Below are 26,405 nucleotides of genomic sequence, written 5' to 3'. Positions count from 1 at the left end.
GCACCTGCTTTTCCATTTGGCCAACTCTACTTTTAAAGGAGTTGTTTTCTTCAGTAGGTTTTTGTTTCATTTGGCCAATTTTATTTTTTAAGGAATTGTTTTCCTTTTCCAAGCTGTTGACTCTCTCTTGAATACCTCTCATTTCTTTTCCCATTTTTCTTCTACCTCTCTTATTTGATTTTAAAAATCCCCCCCTTTTTTTTTAGCTCTTTTGAGAAGGCTTTTTGGGCTTCAGATCAATTCATATTCCCCTTTGAGGTTTCACATGTAGTCATTTTGACATTGTCCTCTTCTGAGTTTGTTTTGATCTTCTTTGTCTCCATAGTAATTTTCTATGATCATGTTTTTTTGCTCTTTTTTTGGCCTATTGTGTGAGTATTAAGTCGAGCTCTGTCCCTGGAGTACAGGGTGTACTGTACCAAGATTTTTTCACTGGGGGTGGAGCATGGCCTGTTCACTGGCTTTCTGTGCTGTGGCCTCTGGCTTGCTCAGTGGGCCCAAATGGAGAGCAGTTTTGACAAAACTTAAAAAAAAATATTTAAAGTTTTGAGTTCCAAATTCTATCCCTCCTCTCCCCCTTTCTTGAGGTGGTAAACAATCAGATATAGGTTATACGTGTGCAATTATGTAAAACATTACCATATTAGTCATTTTGTACAAGAAAACTTGATTAAAAGAAAAAATGAAAGAAAGTGAGAAATAGCCTGCTTCTGTCTGTGTTTCATCAACATCAGTTCTTTCCTTGGAGGTGGATCATATGCTTCATCATGAGTCCTTTGGAATTGTCTTGGATCCTTGTGTTGCTGAGAATAGTTTAGTCATTCACATCAATATTGCTGTCTCTGTGCACAATGTTCTCCTGGTTCTGTTCACTTCACTATATATCAGATCATACAAGTCTTACCAGGCCTTTCTGAAATGGTCCTGCTTGTCATTTCCTATAGCACAATAATATTCCATCACCATCATAGACCACAGCTTGTTTAGCCATTCCCCAATGGATGGACATGCCTTTGATTTCCAATTCTGAGCCACCACAAAAAGAGCTGCTAGAAATATTTTTGTACAAATAGGTTTTTTTTTCTTTTGGGGGATGTCTTTGGGATATAAACCTAGCAGTAGTATTGCTGGATCAAAGGGTATGCACAATTTGATAGATCTCTTTGGACATAGTTCCAAATTGCTCTCCAGAATGGTTGGATCAGTTCACAACTCCACCAATAGTGGATTAGTGTCCCAGTTTTCCCACATCCCCTCCAACATCTAATATTTTCCTTTTTTGTTATATTAGCCACTCTGATAGGTGTGAGGTGATACCTCATTTGCATTTCTCTGATCAATAGTGACTTGGAACATTTTTTTCATATAACTATAGGTAGCTTTTATTTCTTTTGACAAAACTTTTGATCCACCAAGTTTGGTTTCAAATCCAGCATAACTACTGGATGGGCTGTGGTCTTTACTGCCAGGCTAGATGAAGCAGGTCACTCTTTGGCCCATTTGCTACCTATGCTTGACCTCTGGCAAATCCTGGTATGGATTCTAGCTCTTGGACTTCTGGCACTTGTTATTCTGACTCTTCAGAGCTTACAAGGTCACAGCTGTCTCCAGTACTCCTTCAACTAAAAGCTAGTGTGGCATTTAAAATTATATGTGGTTGCCTTATTTCTGTCCCAAGTTTAGGGAAAATTAGCTGGGGTTTCTAATATATTTGTTACTTGTAAATTAGAAGCTTTAGCACCAGTTTTGGGGCATTAAGCATTTACTAAAGCATACCAAATCTTAGTAAAAAGAGAACACTTGGCTCAGAAAGTTAAGAAGCCTATCTACCCTAGAGGAGAAATAAGAACTCAGCCTGGCCTGCTTCTTCCTCCAAGTTCTCCACGAGCGTGTGTGAGACCCTAACTGAGAGTGCAGGCTTCCTCTGGATCTGGAGGAGAGACGCCCCTTCCACACTGCTCAAAGCTAATTGGCTAGCATCACCCAAATCCATTGGTTCACTGGACTTGAGGGTGGTCCATGAGCAGAACATGCTGAGGTCAGAGTTCAGACAACCCCCCTCCCCCCAGGGCCAGGCTCTCAGGTAGGTATGGTTTCAATCAAATCAACTTTAAGTGAGTCAAACAGCAAAGTCAATCCAATCAATCAATCTCCAAACTATCCTCTTAAGCGGGGTCTCTGGGTATCCCCAAACCCATTATTTTCTCACACTAGAAAGGACAGATACTGCAGAAACTTCCAGATCATGCGCACATGGGCTATATGTTGGTACATTGGAAGGGGAAATAAAGACGTCTTTCCCCACAACAGTGTAAGGAATTAATTGTGATTGAGTTTTTATAACCCCATCTTTGCTTCATCATGGTCAGACTGAAAAGATGCCAGCTTTAAAAGCCTAAGAGAAGATGGGTGTGTACTTTAAGAGATTACAGAACAAACAACACAAAGAACATTTATTGAGTCAAAGTATCAAACTAAGTACCTAACTCCCACCTAGGAGCTCCCCCATGCTCACATGGGCCTGGCCAAATTATAATGGGGACAGCTCAGAGGGTATGTTAAACCAATTGGAGACTCAGCATGACTAAGAACTGCCCTGCCTGTGAGAGAGACAGGAGGAGAGAGTACTTGGAGAGAGGGTCAGTGAAGGAAGGTAGAGAGACAGAGAGAGGAGCTGGTGTGCTTGATCTTTGGACCTAACCAGGAGACACTGCAAAGCTGATTCTCCTCAGAACTGCAGATTCCTGGTGGTGGTGAGTTTGTGTTCCTTCTGGCGAGGCTGGCTCGTTAAGCCAGCTGAGCTGGAAACAAGTTTAGTGTTTGTTAGTTTTTGCCAGACCTAAGCTGTTCTGAGTAACTGAGGAGGCAGAGCTTATTTGTGGTACCTGGGGGCCTTTTTACCCTTAGAGATTTAGATTCTAATTATCTCTATCCCCTTTCTCATTGTCCCTAGCTTTAGTAACTCCACTTGTGTTGTAAATTTTGTTACCATTAATAAAACCTGAATTGTTTGTGAAAAAGAGGCTGTTAATCTCCTTTTTTATTAGTCTGGGAGACATAACTGAAAAAGAGGCAGTTTGGAGAAGGGGAAATTCTGGACCTAGAGATCCCCCATTATTTTCTGAAACCCAATATTATGGCGAGCTGCCCAATTGGCCCTAACGATAGCCAGCAACAGTTCTGTCTTCCTTACTTGAGTACAGCTTGGCTGGAAAGAGGTAATGATACCTTGTCCACTTTGTGCCTTTGGAGTGCATTCTTTCCAGCTCAACAGCTGATTAAAAGGCTTCTTCCCATGATAAACAGATCAGAAGCAATGCCTGTACATGCTCTGTGGGAACAGTAATTTCTTTATAATGTCATTCTTCTTTTTCAGAAAAAGGATCCTTAGCTTCTTCCATGTGGGTTGGTAGCCCACTGAATGTGCTCTGAGGCTGGGTCTCCATTGGTCAGGCCCCTTTATACATGTATCTCTTAATTTTGAGTATATCCTAGGTTCTACTATCATTTCTCATTTTGGTAGAAAAGCATTGCACAATCAAATGGGTGTTTTTTCAATATGGGATACCTTTCTGATTAGATGTTTGGAAAATACAAGTTCCTTCTTGTAGGCTTGCAACTTTATGCTTTTGTCTGTAAATTGAATTTGGGATTTACCTTATTGGCATCCTATGAATCTTGTCAATTTTCAATCTTGTTTTTCAATAATTTGATGGAAATTTTCTTTTATTATTTCCTGTCATACAAATGTTTGGATTTTTTTGATGTCACAATTTTGGGGGAGCCTAATAATTATTAAAAGGTCTGTCTGCACTGATCTCCAGATATATCACTCCCCCCAACTACTTCATCTTTTTTCAATTAGGTGATTATATGAATTGCCTTGTTTGCTTTTTCTGTTGTTTCAATCAATCTATCCTTAAGTAAAACAATCCTGGTTTTCAATAACCTCCTGTTTTGCTTATGATCTCCATGGCTATTTTAAAACTACTGAGTTTTATTGGGTAGCTAGGTGATACAATGGTCAGAATTCTGGATTTAGAGTCAGGAAGATTTGAGTTTGAATCCTGCTCAAGATACTTATGGTGTGACCCTGGACAAGTCACTGAATCTCTTTTATCCTTGGTGTCCTTATATGTAAAATGAGGGAATTGGAGTGGGAGAGGGGGTCCCTTCTAGCTCTATAATCCTACAATTATCACCTTGACTGGAGATCTCTTAGAATGTGTTCTTAACTTCAGGACTCAGTTTGAACATCTTCCTTTACATGAAAGCATTTCCTGTTTTTTTTTTCCCCTCCAGATGCTACTGTCCCCTCTCCCAAAACTAACATTTATTTTGTGTATTTTCTCTCTTTGTGTCTTTCCTAAGAGAACATAAGCCCTTGAGGGCAGATACTTTTCATTTTTGTTTTTATTCCCCCAGTGCCCAATGCAGAGTTGCCATTTAGTAAGCACTTGGTGACTGGGGTGGGGCAAAGCATCACTAAGAGCTAGAGAGAGACCAGGGAAGCCTATTACTGAGTTGGGGAGCTACTAATATCAGCCTCGCTTTTCTTTGAAAAATAGTGTTTTTCTTTTCATATCCCCACAAATTGCAGGAGGTATAGTAATGGTGACTAATACCATATTATAAATTCTTATTAAATAATTTCAATACCTAAATGTGGAGCCATCTTGACATTCCCTCTGAAAAAAAATGAGATCTCCTGTCAGTTCCTCGGTCTGTTTATATCTATTTTTCTGTGTGTATGCATATATACACACTTTAGAATATGTGTATTTTAAGGTTTGTCTTACTGATGCTTTTTGTTGTTTTAACTGCCTCCAGATTTCAGTGACCCAACCTCCTTTTGTAAACAAGAGAAACAGTGGAGTAAAAACATTCCATAAAGTGACTGCCTCTGACAATGTATACAGTGTTCTGTCCTGGTGGGTCCTTTGCCTCTCAGTCTCGAGAGTGAGGAATGCGTGTTTCATGATCTTTTTTGAGAGCTGCATCAGTTTTTCAATTGTCTGCCTTTTTGTTAGTGACCTTTGCATTTATGTTCTTATGGTTACTGTGTCTGTTGTTCTCCTGGTGTTGCTTATTTCTCTCTGTCAGTTCATACAAATATTCCAGTGGTTCTCTGAATTTCTCATGTTGGTCATTCTTTAATGCCCCCAAAATATTCTATTTCATTCACATGGGAAATAGCATGGTATATTGGACTGAGAGCCAGTCTGCGCCAGGAAGACTTGGTTTCTTGTTCTACCTCTGACCCATACAGGCTCTGTGACATTGAACAAGTCAATGACCCTCTCAGGGACTCAGGCAGAGTTCTATAAGACTATGGGCTTCAGGGAGGTGCTGACCTGCACAGATTTGAGGTTCCTCAGCCAATGGATAGCAAGGTCCATATTGGATATTGGCTGGGTTTTTTTTTTTATTTTTGAACTGGACTTGTGATTTTATTAGGATAAGGGAACTTCCTCTACCAGTTCAGATCATAGCTACCTTTGCTTTTACCATGTGTCTACACATGATAACAGAACCTAAAAATACTCCGTTTATTCAAGTTCCCTTGGGTGGGGAACAAAGCAACTCACTTCTGGTCTAATGCTGGCCTTCTTGGATCCCTATTTCCCCCATTCTCTTCTGATATTTGGGTTGGGAGTGTGAGCCTTATGGGAGGATCAAGCATTGAGAATACAGACCCTTGATTTCTGGGTTCCTGGAGGAGTGATGATGAGATATATGCTTAGTAAAAAAAAATTCTCTACCCTACTCCATCCATCTATCAAAATCCTATCCTTGGATTCATTCTTTCAGCAAACATTAAGTTCTCTATATGCAGGGCTTTAAGGAGCTTACAGTCTATTGAGAGGCCATGAGGCACCCACAGTTTAGTAATTTTTGTCCTAAACCTCCTGTCCTTTCTAGAGTGACTGGACCGATTCACAACTCTGCCTCGATTTCCTCATCTCTAAAATGATCTGGAGAAGGAAATGGCAAACCATCTCAGAATCTTTGCCAAGAAAACCCCAAATTGGGTTACAAAGAGTTGGACACAACTGAAAAATGGCTGAACAACAAACCAACAGGTCATTATTGTGCCAGTCCCTCCAGCATTGGTCATTTTCATTTTTTTTGGTCAACTTTGGCATGACTTGTTCTTGATGAAGCCATGGTGGCTCTTTGTAATGACTACTTTCCTATCTTTGTCCACTAACCATCTCTCTAATGTTCTTTTGTGGATTTCCCCCAGGAATTTAAGTCAAGTTCACTGGATTATAGTTTGCAGATCCAGTTCTCTCTCTCTTTTTGAAAATTAGGACATTTATGTTTCTCTATATTCTTTCAGATATTCACTGACACTGGCTTAGGAATCCAATCTTCCAGTTCTTTTAGGACCCAAGGATTCAGTTCATCTAGCCCAGATGACTGAAGATTCATCATAAGGGCAGCTAGATCTCTCTTATTGCCTTCCTACTTATCTTAGGTATCAGCTCCCTGTTCATCATTTTTTGTTCTGCTCTTTCCTTGTTGTTTTTCCCTGTAGAGAAAACTGAAACCAAATAAAAATGAAACCTTCTCTTGTTAGTTACTATCATCCCAGTCATCCCAAGCAAAAATCTCAAGCCTTCTATAATCGTTCCCCAACTCCAATACCTAAAATCTCAACCCTTTTTTTCAAAATTGTTTTTACCTTTCCTTGCCAGCTTCTGCTCATTCTGACGTTAGGCCTCCTCTCACTATTTTTATAGAACTATATCTTATTCTCATATTCATCTTGGGCTACCTGGACTTCCATTTTCTGTATAATTCTTTTAAAAATCTAAGTTGGTTGGTGAATTCCCTGTGCTTCCACCTTGGTCTCTTTAGAGAAATCCCATTTTTCTTCCTCGGTGGATTATTTTCCTTTGTGTTCAGTATTTCATTCTGAGCATCTCCTATCCCTCTTGTGCTGACTTCCTCGGAAGCATTCATTTTATTCCATGAGACCCTACTTATCTTTCTCCTGTCTTGAAACCTAGAATGCATGTCAGCCCATTCTGCGATTTCTTTTCCTTCTCTGGGATGGATGGCGACTGCCCTTCCCGCCTAGGTTTCACATCATTTCTATCCCCCGATCAATCACTTCCTGTTAAGTGAGAGTGATAGTTAGAATATCCTTTCTCCTCGTTGGTCCTCCTACCTTTGGAAGGATCAAGTGATCCCTATGGGTCAAGACTTTGTTAGCTACCCTGCTTTTGGCAGAGGGAGAGTTCCAGGGGATTTTTGGACAATTGTAGTCTTTTATCATTACCAATGATATCATATCTCTAAACCAAGATTGTAATCTGTTTCCTAAATTTCTCCTCCATTTCCTTGTTCTGTCCTCCAAGTTGTCTGTAGCATGCTGCAATGGCAAGTACTTTATAAAACTCTATTCTATATACTTTGTATCCTACAGAGACATTTTGTAACAAGGTCACAGCCTCAAGGGCTAGCTAGCATTTATAGAGTGCTTCAAGGTTTGCACAGTATTTTTCCTATATTAACTCCTTTGAACCTTACATCAGCCTTGTGGGGTGTTGTCCTTATGTCCATTTTACAGATAAGGAACCTGACTTGCTCAGGGTCACAGAGGTAATAAGTTCCTGTGTCAGGGTTTGAACTTTGAACTCCCCAACATCAAATCCAGGGCTCTATTTTCTTAGCAGCCTAGGTGTGGGTCAGGTGCTTGCTTGCCAGTCCCACAAGAGAGCATGGAGGAGCTCATTCTTTGCTCAGAGGATCAGGGGAAATACGTTTACTGCCCATAGTATGCTCTACTCAAGTGGCCGAAAGCAAGCGCCGAGTTACCTGTGGCTACTTTTCTTTTCTGGGCCCGTCTGGGGCAATGCTGCCAGTGCGATGGCTATTTCAGAATCCAGACGTCTTAGGACTTTTTTCTTTCCCAGAACAAAGTTAGCAGATGAATCGTAAGAAAAAGCCGTGGCTTACTTTGCTGGCTGACAGAGGATCAATTGATTTCCCATATTTTAGTCTGTTTGGGGTTGTTTGTTTTTATGCTTTTCTATAGTTTTTCTTTATCTGCTCTGACACCGGGATATTAACAGCTGCAGTAAAGGCGCTTGGCATGCAGTTAAGTGTGAGGGGAAAAAACCCAACAACAACCCTTTCCAAGCCTAGACAGGTTTAACTGCCCTCTCTTCATCATGGAGCCTTCTTTCAATCCTGAAAATAAAAATGAAACATTTAAAGCTCAAGCCCCCAAAGCCACAGGGAACTAAAAGTTGGGGTCCTAACTTTGGAATGGAAGGGAACCTTGGAAGCTATAGAGGCCAACTCCCTCATTTTACAGACAAGGAAACTGAGGCACCAGGAGGGGAAGGGAGTCAAAATTACATAGCTAGTGAGTATCAGAGGCTGGATTTGAACCCAGACCCTCTGATTCCATCATCCATGCTATCAGATGAGAATAATATCATTTCATGTTCCATTATTGGTGATGAATGGGGAATGAGCAGGACTGTGGCACAGGATTCAGGCTGGTGGGGGAGGGGGAGGGAGAAGACAGATGATAGAGATCATGGGTTTAGAGCTGGAAAGGGCTGTTGAGGCCATCCAGTCCCCATTTTACAGAGGGGGAAACTGAGGCCAATAAAGATAAAGTGATTTGCCCAAGGTCACACAGGAGGAAGTAGCAGACTCAGGCTTTGGAGTAGCATCTCTTCTTCTGAACCATATTGCTTCTAGGCATTTTGTTTTTTCATTTCCAGGGCAAAGTTCTGTTGTTTTCCCCATAGCACAGTATCCTGCCTATCACTTTTCCCTTCTCCCCATGTTTGTCCACTCAAGCATCTAGCATAGTGACTGCCATCTAGTAGGTGCTTAATAAATGCTGGTCGATTGACCTCATATTGGAGGTGTTAGAGATTGGAGATATTGGAGAGAGAACTTAAAAATTCTTAAATTCTGAACAAATGATCTGGTATTGGAACTAACTCAGAGCTTTGTCCTTTGGATTATATCCGCTGCCCATGGGGTCGGAAGATCTGGGTTCGAATCCTACCTCCAACGATCTGTGTGACCTTGAGAAAGTCAATTGACCTCCCTAGGCTTTTTCCTTTCCTTCTGAAAAATGAGGAAGTTGTACTAGAGCACCTCAGCCTTCCCTTCCTGTTCTAGATCTGGAAGCCTATGGATCTATTACTTGAGTTCAGGTTTTTCTTCTATTGCTAATAAGTTGGAGGAAGATTGGCAAATCACTGAATCTTGGCTTCTTAATTTGTAAAATGTGGGGGCTGGCCTGGGCTTTCTAGCTTCTGGGGTTCTCTCTAGTTCTAGCTTTATGATCTAGAACAGGGCTTCTTAAATTTTATCTACTTGTGACCCCTTTTTGCCCCAGAAATTTTTATGCAATCCTGGGTATAGAGGTATATACAAATATATATATAAAATGTTTTACTCTTGCCAAATTTTTTGTGACCCCCATGTTCAGTTATATGACCCCCTTATGGGTTTGCAACCCACAGTTTAAGAGGCTATGATCTAGAGGCCTGGATCTTAATGACATTCATACAGGAAACTCCCTTTCCCAATGTCAATCAACAGTTTTTCTGAAGCTCAATTTTAGGCAATGGCCTGAAGCATTGAGAGCTAGAGATTAGAATCCAGGTCTTTCTGGCCTCAAACCTCTACTCCATATATGCTGCTTTTCCAGTATTTCAGCTTGTCTTAAAAGTTTTCTTGTGCCAGAGTTTTTTTTTTTTTTTATCTTACTGGCTTCTGTATTCTGCTGTCTGTGCTAAAGAAAAAACTCAGTTGATTTGAAGTGTTTGGTTAATATAAAGGGCATCTTGGCTGTGTAAATACTCCTTATATGGGTGGTTCTAGGTGATGCTTAAAGTGATTACAGAAATTCAAGTGTGCTTTCCACTTGGGGGTATGTATAAGAGCTGACTTAGAGATCTCCAACATGAAATTAGGAGAAGAATCTGAAGAGGATGGCAATAATCCAGGTGCAGTATGGCAAAGGCTGAAGGTCATAGGTCAAGGGGCCACGGGTTTCAACAATAGAGGACAGGGTGGAGTTTAATTGATTCAAATATTAGGTCAAAATTCAGAAGGGAGGAAAATGAAATTGGAACAGGGGCAATGTCTGTGACCTTGACAAAGCAACTAGGTGGCACAGTGGATAGAGCACTGGGTCTGGAGTCAGGAAGACCTGAGTTCAAATCTGGCCTCAGATACCTGTGTGAGGCTGGGCAAGTCACTTCACCCTGTTCGTCTCAGTTTCCTCATCTGTCAAATGAGCTAAAGGAAATGGCAAACCGCTACAGTATCTTGGGGTCATGAAGAATTGGACACAACTGAACAACAACAAAAATATCCTAAGAAGGTATTGGGGGTCAGGAGGGGAGGGGGAATGGAGATCTGAGAGGGGTATGAAGATAAGTTGATGAGGCATAGGGAGAGAAAGAATGATAGGAGATTATGGTCAGATAGAATGTCAGAATATTTAATTAAGGAAGTAAAATCCTTATGGTAAATGGAGAGATCCAGGTGTGACCATTCCTGTGTGTGACTGAGGTAGAAGGAAGGATTGGGTGGTCATGGGACTGAAGAGGATTGAGGTATGTGGTGTGAAGTGTGTGTCTAATAGTATTTTTTTTTAATATTGGTACCCAATTTTTCTAATATTGTAGTTTTTAATTGTATCGTGATTCTCTCCACCCCCCCACCAGGGGAATCTGTCAAATTCTAGTCTATTATTGCAAGCCTTTGGCTTGAATTCAGAATGATCTATCATGGTCCATTGGTCTTTTTTTTTTCTCTTGTAAAATATTATACTAGGTAGTTTTTGATAATAATCCTTTTAGAGCATAAATTTGAGCTCTATCAGTACAAGTTCCCCTTCTTCCTCATTTTTTCATGATTGCCCTTGATATTCTTGCCCATATGTCCCTCTAAACACATTTGTTAGCTATCTAATTATCTGAAGTAGACTGCTGGCATTTTGATTGTTATTGCATTAAAACCATGAATCAATTTGGGTACTATTGCCATTTTTGCTGTCTTGGCCTTACCTAGCCATGAACATTGATTATCTCTTCAATTATTTAATTCTTCCTTTATTTCTGTTAAAATTCTTTTGCAATTGTCTTGATACATATATCTTGTCTGTGTCTTGGAAGGTGAATTTGATTCATTTTGCCATTATTGTAAATGATGCTTCTCTTCCTACCAAGTGATTTAGTTCTTTTTTCCCCCCTTTGTGATATAGAGAAGTGCTAAAGTTTTGTGTGTGTGTGTGTGTGACTTTATCTTATTCTTCCATTATACTAGAACTATTTATTATCTTGGCAACTTTTGAGTGTTCTGAATCTTCTATACATAACTTCATATTATCTGCAAATAGAAATATTGATACCTCTTCCTCTTTCCCTCTTATTTTCTTAATTTTATTTTCTTCCTGCTATAGTTAGCTTTTTTTTTTTTTTTTTTTTGGTGAGGCAATTGGGGTTAAGTGACTTGCCCAGGGTCACACAGCTAGTAAGTGTTAAGTGTCTGAGGCCGGATTTGAACTCAGGTACTCCTGACTCCAGGGCCGGTGCTCTATCCACTGCACCACCTAGCTGCCCCTATAGTTAGCATTTGTAAAACAAGGTCCAATAGTAATGGTGAGTGTAGGCAGTCCTGTTTAACTGCTGATCTTAAAAAATCTGAAATGTTTCTCTGTTAAATATAATTCTAGGCTCTACATTTCAAATATTTTTTGTCATATCAAGAAGGAAAAAAACCCTCCTATTCCTATAGGTTTTAGTGTTTAATTTTTAAAATGCATTCTATTTTATAAAAGGTTTCCCTGCTTCTATTGATAAAATCATTTGACTTGATGATTTTTATTGCTATATTCTTTTATGTTGCTTGCTTGCTGAATATTGAAGCATTGCTGAATTTCAGGCATGAAACCTACTTGACCATAATGAATAATTAAAAAATTTTGCTGTCCTTGATTTTCAAGTAACTTTATTTAATTTTTTTATATAAATATTCATTTATGATACTGTCTTAGAATTCTCTTGTCTTTTCTTCCCAGATTTTGGGGCTCAGAACTGTAGAAAGAATTGGCTAGAATGCCATCTCTCTCTACTTATGAAAACAGTTCATGGGGTCATAGGTCTGGAACTAGAAGGGACCCCAGAACTTGAATCCATGCTTCTCATTTTATAGATGAGGAAACTGAGGCCCAGAGAGGTGAACACACTGTTGGCGTCTCAGGCAGGGTTCAAAACTAGGTCTGAGTCTAGAACCTTCTCCATTCTCATATGATATAAGCATTAATTCTTCTTTGTTGATAGAATTAAGTCCCAATTCCTCCTGGGCTTGGTACTTTTTGGTGGCATAACACCTCATTCACGTCTTTAGAATTTCTTTCTGATTTAGATTTATTTTCATTATTCCTGTTTTCTCAGCTTTTGTGTTTTATATTTTTTGTAAATATTCATTTTTGTTCTTCAGTCATTCCAGTTGGGTCCAACTCTTTGGGACCCCATTTTGGGAGTTTTCTTGGCAAAGATACTGGAGTCGTTTGCCATTTCTTTTTCCAGCTCATTTTACAGATCAGGAAACTGAGGCAAACAGGGTTAATTGACTTGTCCAGGATCATGTTTGAACACAGGAAGATGAGTCTTCCTGATTGCAAGCCCAGTGTTCTTTGCACTATAGTGCCAACTAGCTGCACAAATGTTCACATAGATTCTAAATGTATTTGGCTTATATTTGTTGTAAGCTCCCCTTTCTAATTTGTAATGTGGGTAATTTGATTTTCCTCTTGTCTGTTCTTGATTAAATTTGCAAATTGATTACATTTATAAGTTTTGTTGATATTAAAAATGTTTTATTAATCAATTTGATCTTTCATTTTTCTTTTTTAACAATTAATTTGTATTTTTTCAATTAACAAATATTTGGTTTTTTCCCTTGTACATCTCTTCTACTGGGAAAAAATAATGTATTGATCCCCTTTTTGATTTTAATGATTTTCTGCTTTGTGCTTACTTATTGTCTTTTAATTTGCTTGTTTTTTAAATTTCTTTGATTGCAAACAGCTCATTAATATTATCCTCTCCCTCTGTTAATAAAACACTTGGGGACATAACTTTGCCTCTGAATGCTGCTTTGGCTACATCACATACATTTTTATATGTTGTATTTATAGTTTCAATATCTTTAATATAATCTGATATTATTTTTCCCATCAGTTCTTTAGCTTACACATTATTTACCAAGTCATTTTTTCGAGTCCCCACACAGGGCTGCATTTTTGATGATGCTTTCCCGGTTGATTCCTGCTTTTATTGCATTGGGACTTGAAAATGCATTGTTTAAGATGGCTGCTTTTCTGAATTTTTGTAGAACTTCCTTGTTTCTTAAAATGATTGGTTTTTGTGAATGTTCCATGTATTTGCCTACTTAGATAGATCTCTGATCTTGTCAATGAGGGGCCTTTCCTTTAGCCTCCTCCTTGAGAAAAGAGATTACCCAGCTTTTCCATTTGTGTCCCAGCAATTGTTAGCATAGTGCTTTGCACATAGTAAGTGATTAATAAATGATTTTCATTAATAAATTAAATTATCAGATGCAGTTTTTCATCTTGCTGATTCTTGTTCATGTCTTCCATAGGAAGTCTACTGGTCATGCTGGATATTATCTTTTAGATATCTCAACATTGCATGGAGATTCATGGAAGGCATGGGCTATCCATTGCTTCTGTTATGAAGTCATTTTCCAGCCATACACCTCTTTAATTATATCTTTCACTTTGCTTCTTCCCAACGCTTTGCTAGGAACAAAGATGTAGTCTACTCGCACTCAGTGTATGACTCTCTTGTCCTTTGGATAACTGTCAACTTTAATTCCTTTGACACTATTTTGTTCCATTGTTCATTGGAAGTATAGAGTTCAAAAGATGGGCTTTTCTTTCAGGAGAAGCTTGAAACCATTAAAAACACTGTGTAATTTCCCAAAGATAGTGCTATACATTTCCTTCCTCTTATTCAATTCTGTTCCCACTTCATTGTCCATCCATAGTGACCATAGAATATTTACATACCAAGGGACCAGTTCTTCATTTTCCCCTTTCAACTGTATCTCATAGTCTAGATAAAGGCCATTCTTCTTTCACTTGGTTTTTTCTCTTTGGATAGTTAGGTTGGACTCAAGTGCTTATGGATCTCATTTAAGAGTTTTGATGCAGTCATCACGTTATCAGCCAGTCATTCAATAAACATTTATCAAGTGCCTATTGTGTGTTGGGCACTGTGCTAAGTTCTGGGGATACAAAAAAAGGCAGAAGAGAGCTTCTGCTTTCAAGGTGCTCGTGGTCTAATTGCAAACAAGCTCTATGTATCTGGAATACATCACCATTTATATGTAGTCTTTATTACTTTTGGAAATTGCTTAACACTTCCACAACAGTGCCAAACGTCTTTGGTGAGCACCTCATTTGCTTTTAATAGAGCACTGGTGAACCATTTTATATCTTTTGTACTTTTTTTGAGGAGTCTTGTGTGATTTTTAACACGTGCAGGGAAACCGCACTGGGGCCCCTTTTCCATCGGTAAATTCTTCTTGGAAATCTCCATTTTTAGGGAAGAGCATCAGACCAGACCTCATTCTTCATGTTTTTTACATCACTGTTTCATGCTGTTTTGTGAGAAACTCCTGATGGTATAATAATATTTCATTGCATCTCTCTCTGTCTTTCCGACATAGACACAAACACGAAATTCCAATTTGTTCAGCTATCACCCAATAATTGGAAATGTACATTGTTTTAAAACATTTGTTGTTAAAAATAATGCTGCTATGACTATTTTTGTATAGCTAGGTTGTTTTTTTTCTTGCTGCTAATCTCCTTGGGGTATAATAATGGCAAAACTGGACCAAAGGATAGGGGCAATTATGACAGCTTTATTTTTAAAGTTATCAGACTAATACACACTTCTTTTGATCAGTGAATTACTGGGTTTGTTTTCCTATAGCCATGCCAACATTGAATTTTTCCATTTTCTTTAAACCATCATTGCCAATGTGTTGGATATGAGGTGATAATTCAGAGTTGTTTCCATTTGAATTTTTGTGATGGAATCACTGAGATTTCAAGAAACACTAAGTTTTTTTTTTGTTGTTGTTTGTTTGTTTTTTGGGTGAGGCAATTGGGATTAAGTGACTTGCCCAAGGTCACACAGCTATAGTGAGTGTTAAGTGTCTGAGGCCGGACTTGAACTCAGGTCCTCCTGAATCCAGGGCCGGTGCCTTATCCACTGTGCCACTCAGCTGCCCCAACACTAAGTCCTTTATTTTCCCTGCTATCTTCTCTAGGTTTTTTATTTCTCACTTTAGCTTATAGCTGATAGCTCACCCATGGTGGTTCATAGATGAGTAGAATATCAGAGGACATTAGTCTTGCCTCTCCCCTTGCAGTATATAAGGCTATAAGCCCTGGGCCTTGGCTTACCCCTTTGAAATTATTTTGAATATGTTTACTTTTGAAAAATTTCTTTTTTGTCTGCTGTATTTGCATTTCAAAAACTGTTCAGCTCTGATTACCTAAAAAAATATGCTTGGAAGTCATTAATTCTATTAAAAAAATTTTCCCTGTTAGTATTATGTGTTAATGTTCAGAAGTTATCCTTGGGTAATAAGTTACCCTAGGGTAAAACTCTGTTTCTACTTGAGTTTGGCAGCACTGTTTTAGAAAACTCTCAAACTATATGTTGCACAGAAGGTTCTGACCAACATTATTGATAGAGAGGGAATTTTCCTCACTTTGGAGTTTTTTGTATTAATGAAATTAAAGGTCCACTCTCCTATCTTGCTTTGCTGAAGCAATTTTTACTTTATGTCTCTGAATTCCTAAACCTCTCTGGAGTGTAGATCCATTCTCTCTTCTGATGGCCTGGTTCTTCTTGTAATCTTGTGCTCTCCTTCTGGAGACTTGTTTTGCTTTCTTTTACTTCAAAGTATTCATTCATCATATTGAGGCCTTTTGGGGAAGGAGGGAGAGTAACAGGCTTATTAATTTCTTCAGTGTCTAAAGGTGTGTTTTCTTGCAAGGTTTTCTGGTGTGAAGACTCTTCCTTTGCCTTCTCTTTTTGGTTATTCTTTTATTTGGCACAATAAAACTTGTCAGCATCAGCGTAGCTCAGGGCCTTGTATTCCAAATGAAGGAAGAGCCAGGCTTAGTCACAGCCATTCATTAAACTATCTTGCCAGAACTCCAATCTCAGGTCTTTGAAGACTGTGCCAATATAGCACAAAGTCTGGGAGACCCTTCCCTGTTGGAAAGGCTTCAAGTGTGAGCCCAGTGATGGGTTGTATATCTTCTGTGGCAGAAGCTCTTCAAGTCTGTTGATTGAATCATAGAGGGGTTGCAATCTGCATTGGTGGAGGAGGTACACTGACTGATGAAATTATGGATCTCTTGAAGTATTGAATTGCAGTTGAGGAAGTGTGGTGTAGTGGGCAGAATGCTGAACTAGAATCAGGAAGACCTAGGTTTAAACCACCCCATGCCCTGACAGGAAATTACTGTGTGACCTTGGACAAAAAATTTAACCTCTTGAAGCCTCTGTTTCCTTATAGGCAGCACAGTGGATAGAGAACTTGGTCTGGAGTCAAGAAGACTTGAATTCAAATCCAGCCTTAGGTACTTAGTATCTCTGTAACCTTGGGCAAGTTGCTAAAGCCCCTCTTTGCCTTAGTTTTCTCAAATGTTAAATGGTTATAGCAGCACCTACACTCCAGGGTCATTGTGAGGATCAAATGAGACAATATTTGTGAAGTCCTTATCATGGTAATTAGCATGTAATAAGTACCATATAAACATTTGCTATTATTATTTATTATTATTGTTATCTGTAAAATGAGGGAATTGATGACCTCTGGGGAGTTCTCGACGGCCACTGAGTTCTCGACGGCCACTGAGTTCTCGACGGCCACTGAGTTCTCGACGGCCACTGAGTTCTCGACGGCCACTTGAATTCCCTTTCAGCTCTAGATGTATGAGCCTATGTTCTTGAAAAAAATTCAATTTTCAAGAATAGATTTAGAGCTAGAAGGGACCTCAGAGGTCATCTGGTTCAATTATCTTCATTATACAGATGAGAACACTAAGACCTAGTGAAGTGAGGGGACTTGCCAGGGTCAAACATGGAGTAAAGGCAAAGGCAGGATTGAGATCCAGGACCTTTGACTCCAGAGCAAATTGTTCTTTCTACTGTCTCAGATCAGCCCTTTCTTCTTATTCCCCACTAAAATGTAAGATTATATGATATGAAGATGAAATTTGAAAGAAGGAAATAGAAATGGGTTCTAGATTCTTCTGCTGTTTCCTGATGCAGGGATATGTTTCTTTTCCACAGGATCCCCTTCTTCAAGTATTGCTATCAGTGTGGTCGTTCTATCGGGGTTCGGCTCACACCGTGTCTTCGATGTTATGGAATTTTAACCTGCAGCAAACACTGTAAGGCAAAAGCCTGGAATGAGTCCCACAAACGAGAATGTGGTGCAGGTAAATTCAATCCTGGCGACCTCTTTAAATCTATGCAGGGTGGACTATGGAAGCACATTGTGGGTATCTGTAGTTTGGTTTCTTTCTTCATTCACCTTAATATAAGGTTAATTAGAATTAATTATAAGAATTAATTAATTAAGGAGTTTAAGATTTTTTTGAAAAAGAGCCACAATGTAGTAGTTTCCTTGTATGCATACATTTTCAGTCTCATTCAGACATTGTTGTGTTGAAGATTGAGTTGTTAGAGACATATGATGGCAAAACCATTCTGAACATAAATTTGGACTAAAATGATTCTTCATGGGCTTCCAACATTGTGTAATGGACAGACAATGGGAAGCATCAGTCTATGCTTCAGACTGTGTGCTGGATGGTGTTTGTGGTTGGTTCTAAAATATATTGGTATAGTGATCTCATGCCACACTTTGGGTATCAGCATGTTTGTCTTCTTTCTGGAGGCACTCATCAACACTGTGTGCGAATATCAACTGACCTCCCTGCAATAGGAGAAATCAAAAGGACAAGAAGAATACTTCTCTGGATGGTCCTACTCTTAGAAAGGATCAGACGTTCCCAGACAGAACAAAAGAATAAAGTGAAAGAAGTTGGGAAGAAAAAGGTTGTATGGACTCATAACTGGTGTCAAAGAGTTAGTGAATAGAATATGACATGGGGGAGAAAGCGAAGAGAGAATTCTGAATCACTGGCTCTATTGGCATGATCCCATTTTCTTAGCAAGTGGATCCTGACTCCCTGAAAAGAGAAGCTTCCAAGTCACAACTGAGTCATCCCCAAACTCCTTCCTGCCAAAGCTCCCTTTTTTTGTGGCTCACTTTCATGGTAACAAGAAAGATACAATGATCAAACATACTTGGGCACCAAAAATTTGCCTGTTTTGCCACTGGTGCCCTCATGGTGCTGGAAGAAAGCAAAGATGACCTCTGGTACTTTGGGTAGATACTATATGGTGGACTTATGGGAAGCCAGGGACACACTGATGGGCTGGCATGGATGAGCTGTGACCTACCTCATTGGATGGAACTTCTAAAGCAATAAGCTATGCATCTGAGTTTGACAAAGATGGGGGGAAGTGACTTGGAATATGCCTCGATTCAATTCTTCAAGAATCTGTTTAATTTTTCTCTTTAGAATCTGAGTGCATAGCTCATAGTAGGAACTTAACAAATGCTTCTTGTTGCATTCATTCATGCATTCGTTCATTCTGCTACTGCCTTCACCTATACACTTAATGGCTTTGTAAGTTGTCCTCCTTGTGTCAACCTCCTTTCTCTCTTTCCTCCTCCTGCCAAATGATCAACTAGTGAGCAGCCTACATGGGTGAAGGAAGGAATAATGAAGTCAGAGGTCCCTGAAGTATGGAAGAAGAGATTTCCCCCCAGTGTCTTATTTAAAAGATGCCACACATCTTGAAAATATTGCCCCTAAATAGTTTATAAGCCATCCTTCTCTTTCAGGACAAAAAGGTAGGTCACAAGAAGATGAGCCAGTACCGGGGATTTGTTTCTCCAAACACTATCCCAGGGGCCTCCCATTCTCTAACACCTTCATCTGAGAGGAAACCACCCTGATACTTGGAACAAAGATACTGCCAGATACTCATCTGTTCAAGGAAAATTCTGCTTCCTTTCTACACAAATTTATTGGGGAGTAAGAAAAGACTTTGGGTGTCATTTAGTTCAACCCCCCCTCATTTAACAAAAGAGGAAACTGAGACCCAAAGAGATGAACATAACTTGTCTGGTCTCATCTGGGAATGAGCTTGAAGATGTAGGTTCATTCCTGGCTCAGCTACTTCTACTTGTCTGACTGTAGACAAGTCATTTAATTTTTATGGACCTCAGTTTCTTCCTCTGTAAAAATGAGAGAGGTGATGACCTCCAAGTACCCTTCCAGCTCCAGGTCAATGAGTAGAGCTGTGAGCAAGGACTACCACCTTAGTTTCCAGGGTTCTGGCCACAGACTCTGTCTTCTACTCCCACACTATGCTTATTAAGGCAGGAGAAGGTACAGTTAAGAGTTCCAAAAATTAAGGTTAAAACTCAAAGGGTTAATCTTCAGTTAACCAGAATACTGTCATCTCCGCCCCCCCCTCCAGCATCCAGGGTTTGACTGCAAAAACAATTAAATTGATACTTTTAATAGCTCATGGCCCCAGACAGATAATGATTACATCAGCATTGCAGCTCTCTCAAGTGCACATGTACACAGAGACCTGAATGTCAAAGAGATTGGGTTTGGCCAATGGCTACTCTTCTCCAGTAGAAGGTAAGCTTTCTGAGGGTAAAGGCTATTTCACTTTGTCTTTGTATCTCCAGCACCTATAATAGAGCCTGGCATACAGTAGGTGTTTAATAAGTGTTTGCTGATTGAACATGTTTCTATCCCTCTCTTTGAGCCACCCTCCCAAAAAATGACATAAGGGTCTTCTTAAAGGCAGGAAATATTTGATTTTTGTTGTTGAATCCCTGGCACTTAGCTCAGTGCCTAGTACACAGCAGGGGCTTAATAAATGCTTGTTGATTAAGTGATCAGAACAGAAACTATCTGTTGAATTCTCAAGATGAAGTTTCTTGATGTGCTCTCTCTTCCCCTTGAGCCATTTGATGTGGTCTTTGGGGGTAACAAGAGGTTGAGATGGCTGTCATTGTTTAACTAGGCCGGTCTGTACTTATTTGTAGCCTGGCTTGTCAATAATGACAGTGACCCTCACCCCTGTTTGGGTTTTACTTTCACAATGTGCCTTCCTGGGCTGATCTCTGGATTTTTTAGGTCAATCCTTAATCCCACTTTACTCCTATATTTTACTTAGGAAGACTGGAAATTCCTACTCTGACTCTAAGCCCCTCAGGATTCCAGAATGGTAGAGCTAGAAGGGGCCTGAGAGACTATCTAGCCCAGACAGATGAGTTTCTCCTATAAACTCAGTTTTCTAATTTGTGAATTCTGAATTTGTGTGGCCTGCTTATAAGAAAATGGGACTCACTGGCTTTTTTTTTTTTGTGAGGCAATTGGGGTTAAGTGACTTGCCCAGGGTCACACAGCTAGTATGTGTTAAGTGTCTGAGGCCGGATTTGAACCCAGGTCTTCCTGACTCCAGGGCTGGTGCTCTAGCCACTGTGCCACCTAGCTGCCCCACTGGCTTTTTTTTTATAGGGAGTGCTTCCACAGAATCATGGGCTCATAAATCTAAGGTGAGAAGGGACCTCAGAGGCCTGTCTTGTCTAATCTTAATTTTACAGATGGGGAAATTGAGGCCCAGGGAAACAACATGAAATAGGATTACCTATCTAGAGCTGGAAGAGCCATTTGGTCCAACCCCACTCCCAAGAGAGGTTAAGTTATTTGTCTAAAATTACAAGCCTTTTTTCAGAGGTGGAATTTGAACCCAGGTCTGTTGGTTTCAGAGTTAGTGCTCATTCCACTGTTCAAGGCTGAGTGTAGAAGCAACAAAATATATTTTAAAAAAGTTTAAGATAAAGGGGTATCATGGGAAGTATGTTAAGACCTAGTACGAATTTTACAAAAGTAACAAAATCTGTGGGGGAAAAAAGTTTTGAATCAGAGTAAGGTCCCAGTTTCTGGGACTTTTTACTTTTGGGTAGAGTCAGCTTTGCCTTTTGAAATGCTCACTTTGGGAATCTTTTGAAATTGTGCATTCATGTACAGATGCTGAGGAAGAGGACCGAGACTTCCGGGTGGTAGGGAAGGGGAGGAGGAGGAGGAGGGCAGGTGAGTTTATTTGGAAAGTATTGTTTTTCTCCGTATCTCTTTCTCTGACTCTCTCCATCTCTGTGTCTCTCCCTCCCTCTGTCCCTCCCCCTCTCTCTCCCTTTCCCCTCCTCTACCTCTCTTCCTCTGTCCCTCCTCAGAACCTTTGGGTCACATCCTTTATTCCAAAAGCATCGGGCATCGGTCCCCAGACTTTAGAAGTAGCACTTGCAGGAGTAAAAATGCCCACCTTTTCCATGTCAAAGAAGGGATTCCCTTGTGTCCCTCCCTCTCATCTTCTTAGAATGCTAATGGAAATGTTACCTTAGTGCATGGTTGGGTGTGGCCTCCCCTTCCCCTACATGGCCCTCATGGTCTGAAGAAGGCATTAGTCAAGCAAACCCAAGCAGATAGAGTTGGGCTCATGCCAGCTACATCTCAGAGGAGGAAGGGACCCCAGAGGCATCAGTCTCTTATTTTACAGAACAGGGGATGGGGACTCAGGAAAGTTAGATGACTCTCAGAGATCACAGGAAGTAAGTATCAGAGGTAGGTTTTGCACTTGGGTCCTCTGCCTGAAGAGCCAAAGGTCCTTCCAATGTTTCATCTCTCTCTCAACCTTTTCTGTTCATCTCCTTTTTCTTCCCCTCCACTATCCTGCCGTCTAATCTTATCATTTTTACAGAAGAGGAAACGGAGGTCCAGAGAGTTGAAGGTACTTCACATCATAAGATCCTAGAGCTAGTGCTGTCCAACCCTCCCATTTTACGGAGGAGGAGACCAAATACTAGAAAGGTTAAGTAACTTGACCAAAGTCACAAAGGTGGTAAGTGTCAGATGTAGGTTTTGAACCCAGGACCTCTGACTCCACAGCCAGTGTTCTTTCTACTCTATCCAGCTCCATTTCCAAAGGCTCTGGATTGGCACCAGGTGTGGATAATTAGGGCCTGCTTGAGGAACTGTTAACCTAGATCCACTGCTCCCCTTCACCGACTCTATGGTGCAGCCAACCCTGTTCTTCCCATGTGACTCTGTCTCTGGTCTCCATGCCCTCTGCATGGGCTGGAATGTACTCCCTCCTCAAGATTCTTTTCTTTCAGGGCTCATCATGAGCCCAGGAGGCCTTTTGGATGCCTCCCTGGTGATGCCTTCACTCCCAAGTCACCTTAGATTCTAATTTGTGTGGGACTTGTCCATCCATATTTATGGAAGTGTATGTTATCCTCCCTAATAGAATGTCAGCTCCTTGTGGGCAGGGATGGTTTCACTGGTTGTTTCTGTATTCCCAGGATGATGCTCAGCTTGATGAATACTCGTTCATTGATTATCAGTGTGTATGACATGTACCTCTCCGGACCCCAGAATGTGAGCTCCTTGAGGGCAGGAACATTTTCCTTTCTGTCTTTGTATTGTTATTCCCTAGCCTAGTGCCTGCACACACAGTAGGTGCCTAATAAAGGCTCGTCAACTGAGTGCAGAATGTGAGCTCTTTGAGGTTCTTGTATGCTCACTACCTAGTATAGTGCCTGGCACATAATAGGTGCTTAATGAGAGCTTGTCATTTATCAGTGTACTTGTTGGTTTCCCCCATAGAATGGAAGCTCCTTGATGGCAGGTACTGCTTCATTTTTGTCCTATCTTCACTACCTAGCATAGTGCCCGGCACATAGTAGGTGCTTAATAAATGCTTGCCAATTGAGTGTAGAATGTGAGCTCCTTGAGGGCAGATACTATATACTTTTGTCCTTGTATCCACTCTTTCTTATCCAGTGATGCTGTGGAGATAGTTGGAATCCTGTTCTAAGCACACTTGGCTTCTTGGAAGCCCAAGTGAGTAGGAAATGGGGTAGCAAGGCATCTCCATTTCATTATAAGCATTTGCTTATTTTCCTTTGCCCCACCCCCAATTCCCAAGCATGTTTGCCAGTGTTGTTGATTGTTTCCTCAGCTATTTTCATGTGGACCTTCTTTGTCCATCTTCCAAAGATGGGACTTCCCTCCACTTTCCCTAGAGTTGACATAAGCAGTCTAGAAGTCAAGGTGTGCCACAGCTATGCCAACATTGGCGCACCAGCAGAGTGCAGAAAAGGCAGCTTTTTTTTCTTGGTGATCGGTGCAGGGACAGTAAATGAAATCAGTTTAATTTAAAAAATGGGAACCTTGGCCTATTAGACCTGGAGCAAGCCTTAAAGTCATCTAGTGATCTGGTCCTTTCCTGGAGAAAGGGGATGAGGTTAAGCCATGGCAAGTTAGTGTCCTGGACAAAGTGAAAATACTTTCAGTTGCTCAACTGGGTGAGGGTTAGTGATTTATAACCTACTCGATACTTCAGTAGACATTCGTGGGATTGTAAGTGCGGGATTTAGAACTGAAAGGGATCTTAGGGGACGTCAAGTCCAGGGCTCTCATTTCACTGGGAAGGCAACTGAAGCTGAGAGGGTAAGTGGTCTAGGATCATAGAATTGTGGATGTGAAGCTGGAAAGGACCTGAGAGGCCACACAGTCCAACCCTTTCCTTCATAGATGAGAAAGCTGGGATCTGGGAGACTAATTGAAAGGTCACAGAGAGTGAGCAGCATAAGGCGGGTCTGACCCCAGATCCTCTGACTTCAGAACCAGTGCCCTGTCCATCTTTAACAGGCTTGCCCAGGGTTACTGGTATTTAATAACATAGCCAAGATTCAAACCCAGGTCCTGTGACTCCAGATTCTTTTTTCCCCCACGATATCTCTCTGCCTCTCCTTTTAACGTATTCTCTGGTGTTTTGTGTCACAGACCTCTTTGGATCTTCTTTGCTTGGGTTGTGCCAAAACAGCCTTAATCAGAGCTTAGGTCCTGAGAGGGGTGACTCTCTGGCTGACCTCAGGTCCTCCTAAACTAACACAGCTGAGAACCAAAGGTTACTTCCTGGTTCTGGGGAGAGCCCTTAGGGTTTTGCCCTTGCCTTAAAATCAGGGATTCTCAGCCTTTTCTGTGTCATGGACCCCTTTGGCAGTCTGCAGAAGCCTGGGGAGCCCTTTGGCAGAATCTTGTTTTAAAATAATTGAAGGAAAAGCTACATTTCAGTCACAGGCTAGTGAAAATGGAGGTCATGTTCTCCCCATCCAAGTTCATGGGCCCCAAGGAAAGACGCCTTGCTTTAGATCTGTCTTCTAACACTGGCTTCCAGCTGGGCTCTGCCCACAGGGTCACGGTTGGCAGCTGATTGGCCCAGAAGGCTGAGCCTCGCTCGTTCCCAATACCGTGTGTGCTTTAAAGCCTTCTATGCCAGAAATAGCTGGTGAATAGATTCGGTTTGTAAATGCATCTCTGTTTTCCCATTGAGGATTGCTTCTGGACTGTGCCCTTTTTTCAACCTGAGTGGGTGGAAAATATCCCCATTTCCCTGAATATTCTGAGCAGCATATTTTTCTTTTTTTCAAAGCTCCAGCTCAAATTTCAGGCCTAAATGCAGAGTGGCCTAGGTTGGTTTGCATGTCTAGCAAATAAGATGTTATTACTGAGGCTGACAAGAGGGAAGTAGGTGCCCTGCTTCCCCAAGCAGCTCGTGCCATGAAACCTCAGGTGTCCTTAAGATACTCAGACATCATCATTCAGCCTTGCCCCATTCCACCCGACTTGTGTCACAGAATCGCCACCTTTGAGGGCTGAGAGTGACATTAGTGGCCTTGTTGTCTGGCCCATGCACTTACTGTTACATGTGCCATCCCACCTCTGGTTGGAGGCCTTCAAGAAGGGTCCTTCTGGGGGTTGCCCATCTTACTTTGGGAAGCTCTCTTCAGGAAGTTTTTCCTGATGTTGACCCTATATTGGCTTTTTTATATCTTGTTTTTATTCTGTCTCCTTAAGTCAATTTTCCGTGGACTGTTCTTGTAGACTGTAAGCTCGTTTAGGGCAGGAACAAATCCTCAGTGTCTAGCATGTTGGCATAAGGGAAGGGATTTTATTGGCTTAGGGAACTTGCAGACCAGAGAACTCCTTCTGCAAATTCAGGTTGGCACCTTTCCTACAGTGTATATTCTTTGGGAATTGTCTAGAATGTGGAGGGGTTAAGTGACAGCTAGTGTGTCAGTGGTGGAACTTGAACCCAGGTTCTGGTTCAGAGTGGGGCTCACTATCTGCTATACTGCACTGCCTCTCTTAAGCACACAGTAAGTACTTAGTAAGTCCTTGTGGAACTGAACTGGATCGAAGACATCATGCCATCTTGAAATCAAGGTCACAGAGCTGACATCCCTGATTCCTTCTCTACTGATTCTGGCTCCCAGGTTTGGATGCTGGGTGCCTGGGGTTAGTGTGAAATACAGGTATGGGAACCTCAACTCCTAGTGGTTTTGATGGGGGCTGTGGTGATGGAGAGGGAGGATTTCAAAGATTTAAAACTAATGCTAAAAGGTAAGAGTTTTGGTAGGGAGGTTAAGAGGATTTCTGGGTAGGGCCATGGTGACTTGGATAGACTTGGAGAAATAGTGGAGGAAAGAAGGGTCTGCATCATGGGGTCATACAGAGTTGGACAGGATGGAACAATAGCAGAACTGCTGTCATAGCTATGGAGTGTGGAGCCCTTGGATAAGCCCCTAGTGGTTTCCCCCTCCATCTCCTGGGTCTTCCCCCACCCCCATTACTCTTGGTCCCATGCTAGGTCAGGTTAGGAAGTCTAGTGATTGGGGGTGCCCAGTGCCTTCTCTGCCAGGCACTGCCTCCACTACTGCCCTGACAGCCCCAGTTTCCATCCTGAGCTTCCTGGGTGGGAGTCCAAAGGAAGCCAGGGGGAAGGGTTAAAAAGCTGTTCTGCTGGGAGGACTGAGCCTCCACCCTCAGGCCATTCCTTCCCAGCCATGGGGTATACATCACTCCCTGGAAGTAAGAGGTTGTTTGTTTGTTTTTGACAGCAAAAGGTGAGATAGTCACCGCTTCCAAAAGCAAGGAAGATGTCAGGAAGGGAAAAGAAGTGGCTTCGAAGATCATGAGAGACATCAAGACTCTGAGTTACCCACGAAGCACCAACAAAGACATCGACCTGAAGATGAGAAATCTCGTGAAAATTGGAGCGTTCACACGGCCTAAAGAGTGTCCTTCTCCCCCAAGCTCGCCCCCGTACACAGAAAATTATAGTTTCAACTGA

General features: G+C 41.1%; 1 protein-coding gene across 1 annotated transcript in view; it reads left to right on the top strand.

The window, feature by feature from the left end:
• Window positions 1–26,405, top strand: part of ANKMY1 (ankyrin repeat and MYND domain containing 1) — a 123,949-nt gene extending 97,544 nt beyond the window's left edge. Inside the window, exons 16-17 of the mRNA XM_044005029.1 lie at window positions 17,400–17,548; window positions 26,173–26,405. Of these exons, the coding sequence (XP_043860964.1) occupies window positions 17,400–17,548; window positions 26,173–26,405 (382 nt within the window). The remainder of the gene's footprint in view (window positions 1–17,399; window positions 17,549–26,172) is intronic.

The sequence above is a fragment of the Dromiciops gliroides genome, chromosome 4 (genome assembly GCF_019393635.1).
Source record: "Dromiciops gliroides isolate mDroGli1 chromosome 4, mDroGli1.pri, whole genome shotgun sequence".
NCBI classification, from domain to species: Eukaryota; Metazoa; Chordata; class Mammalia; order Microbiotheria; family Microbiotheriidae; genus Dromiciops; species Dromiciops gliroides.
This window is presented reverse-complemented; position numbering and strand designations above follow the sequence as displayed.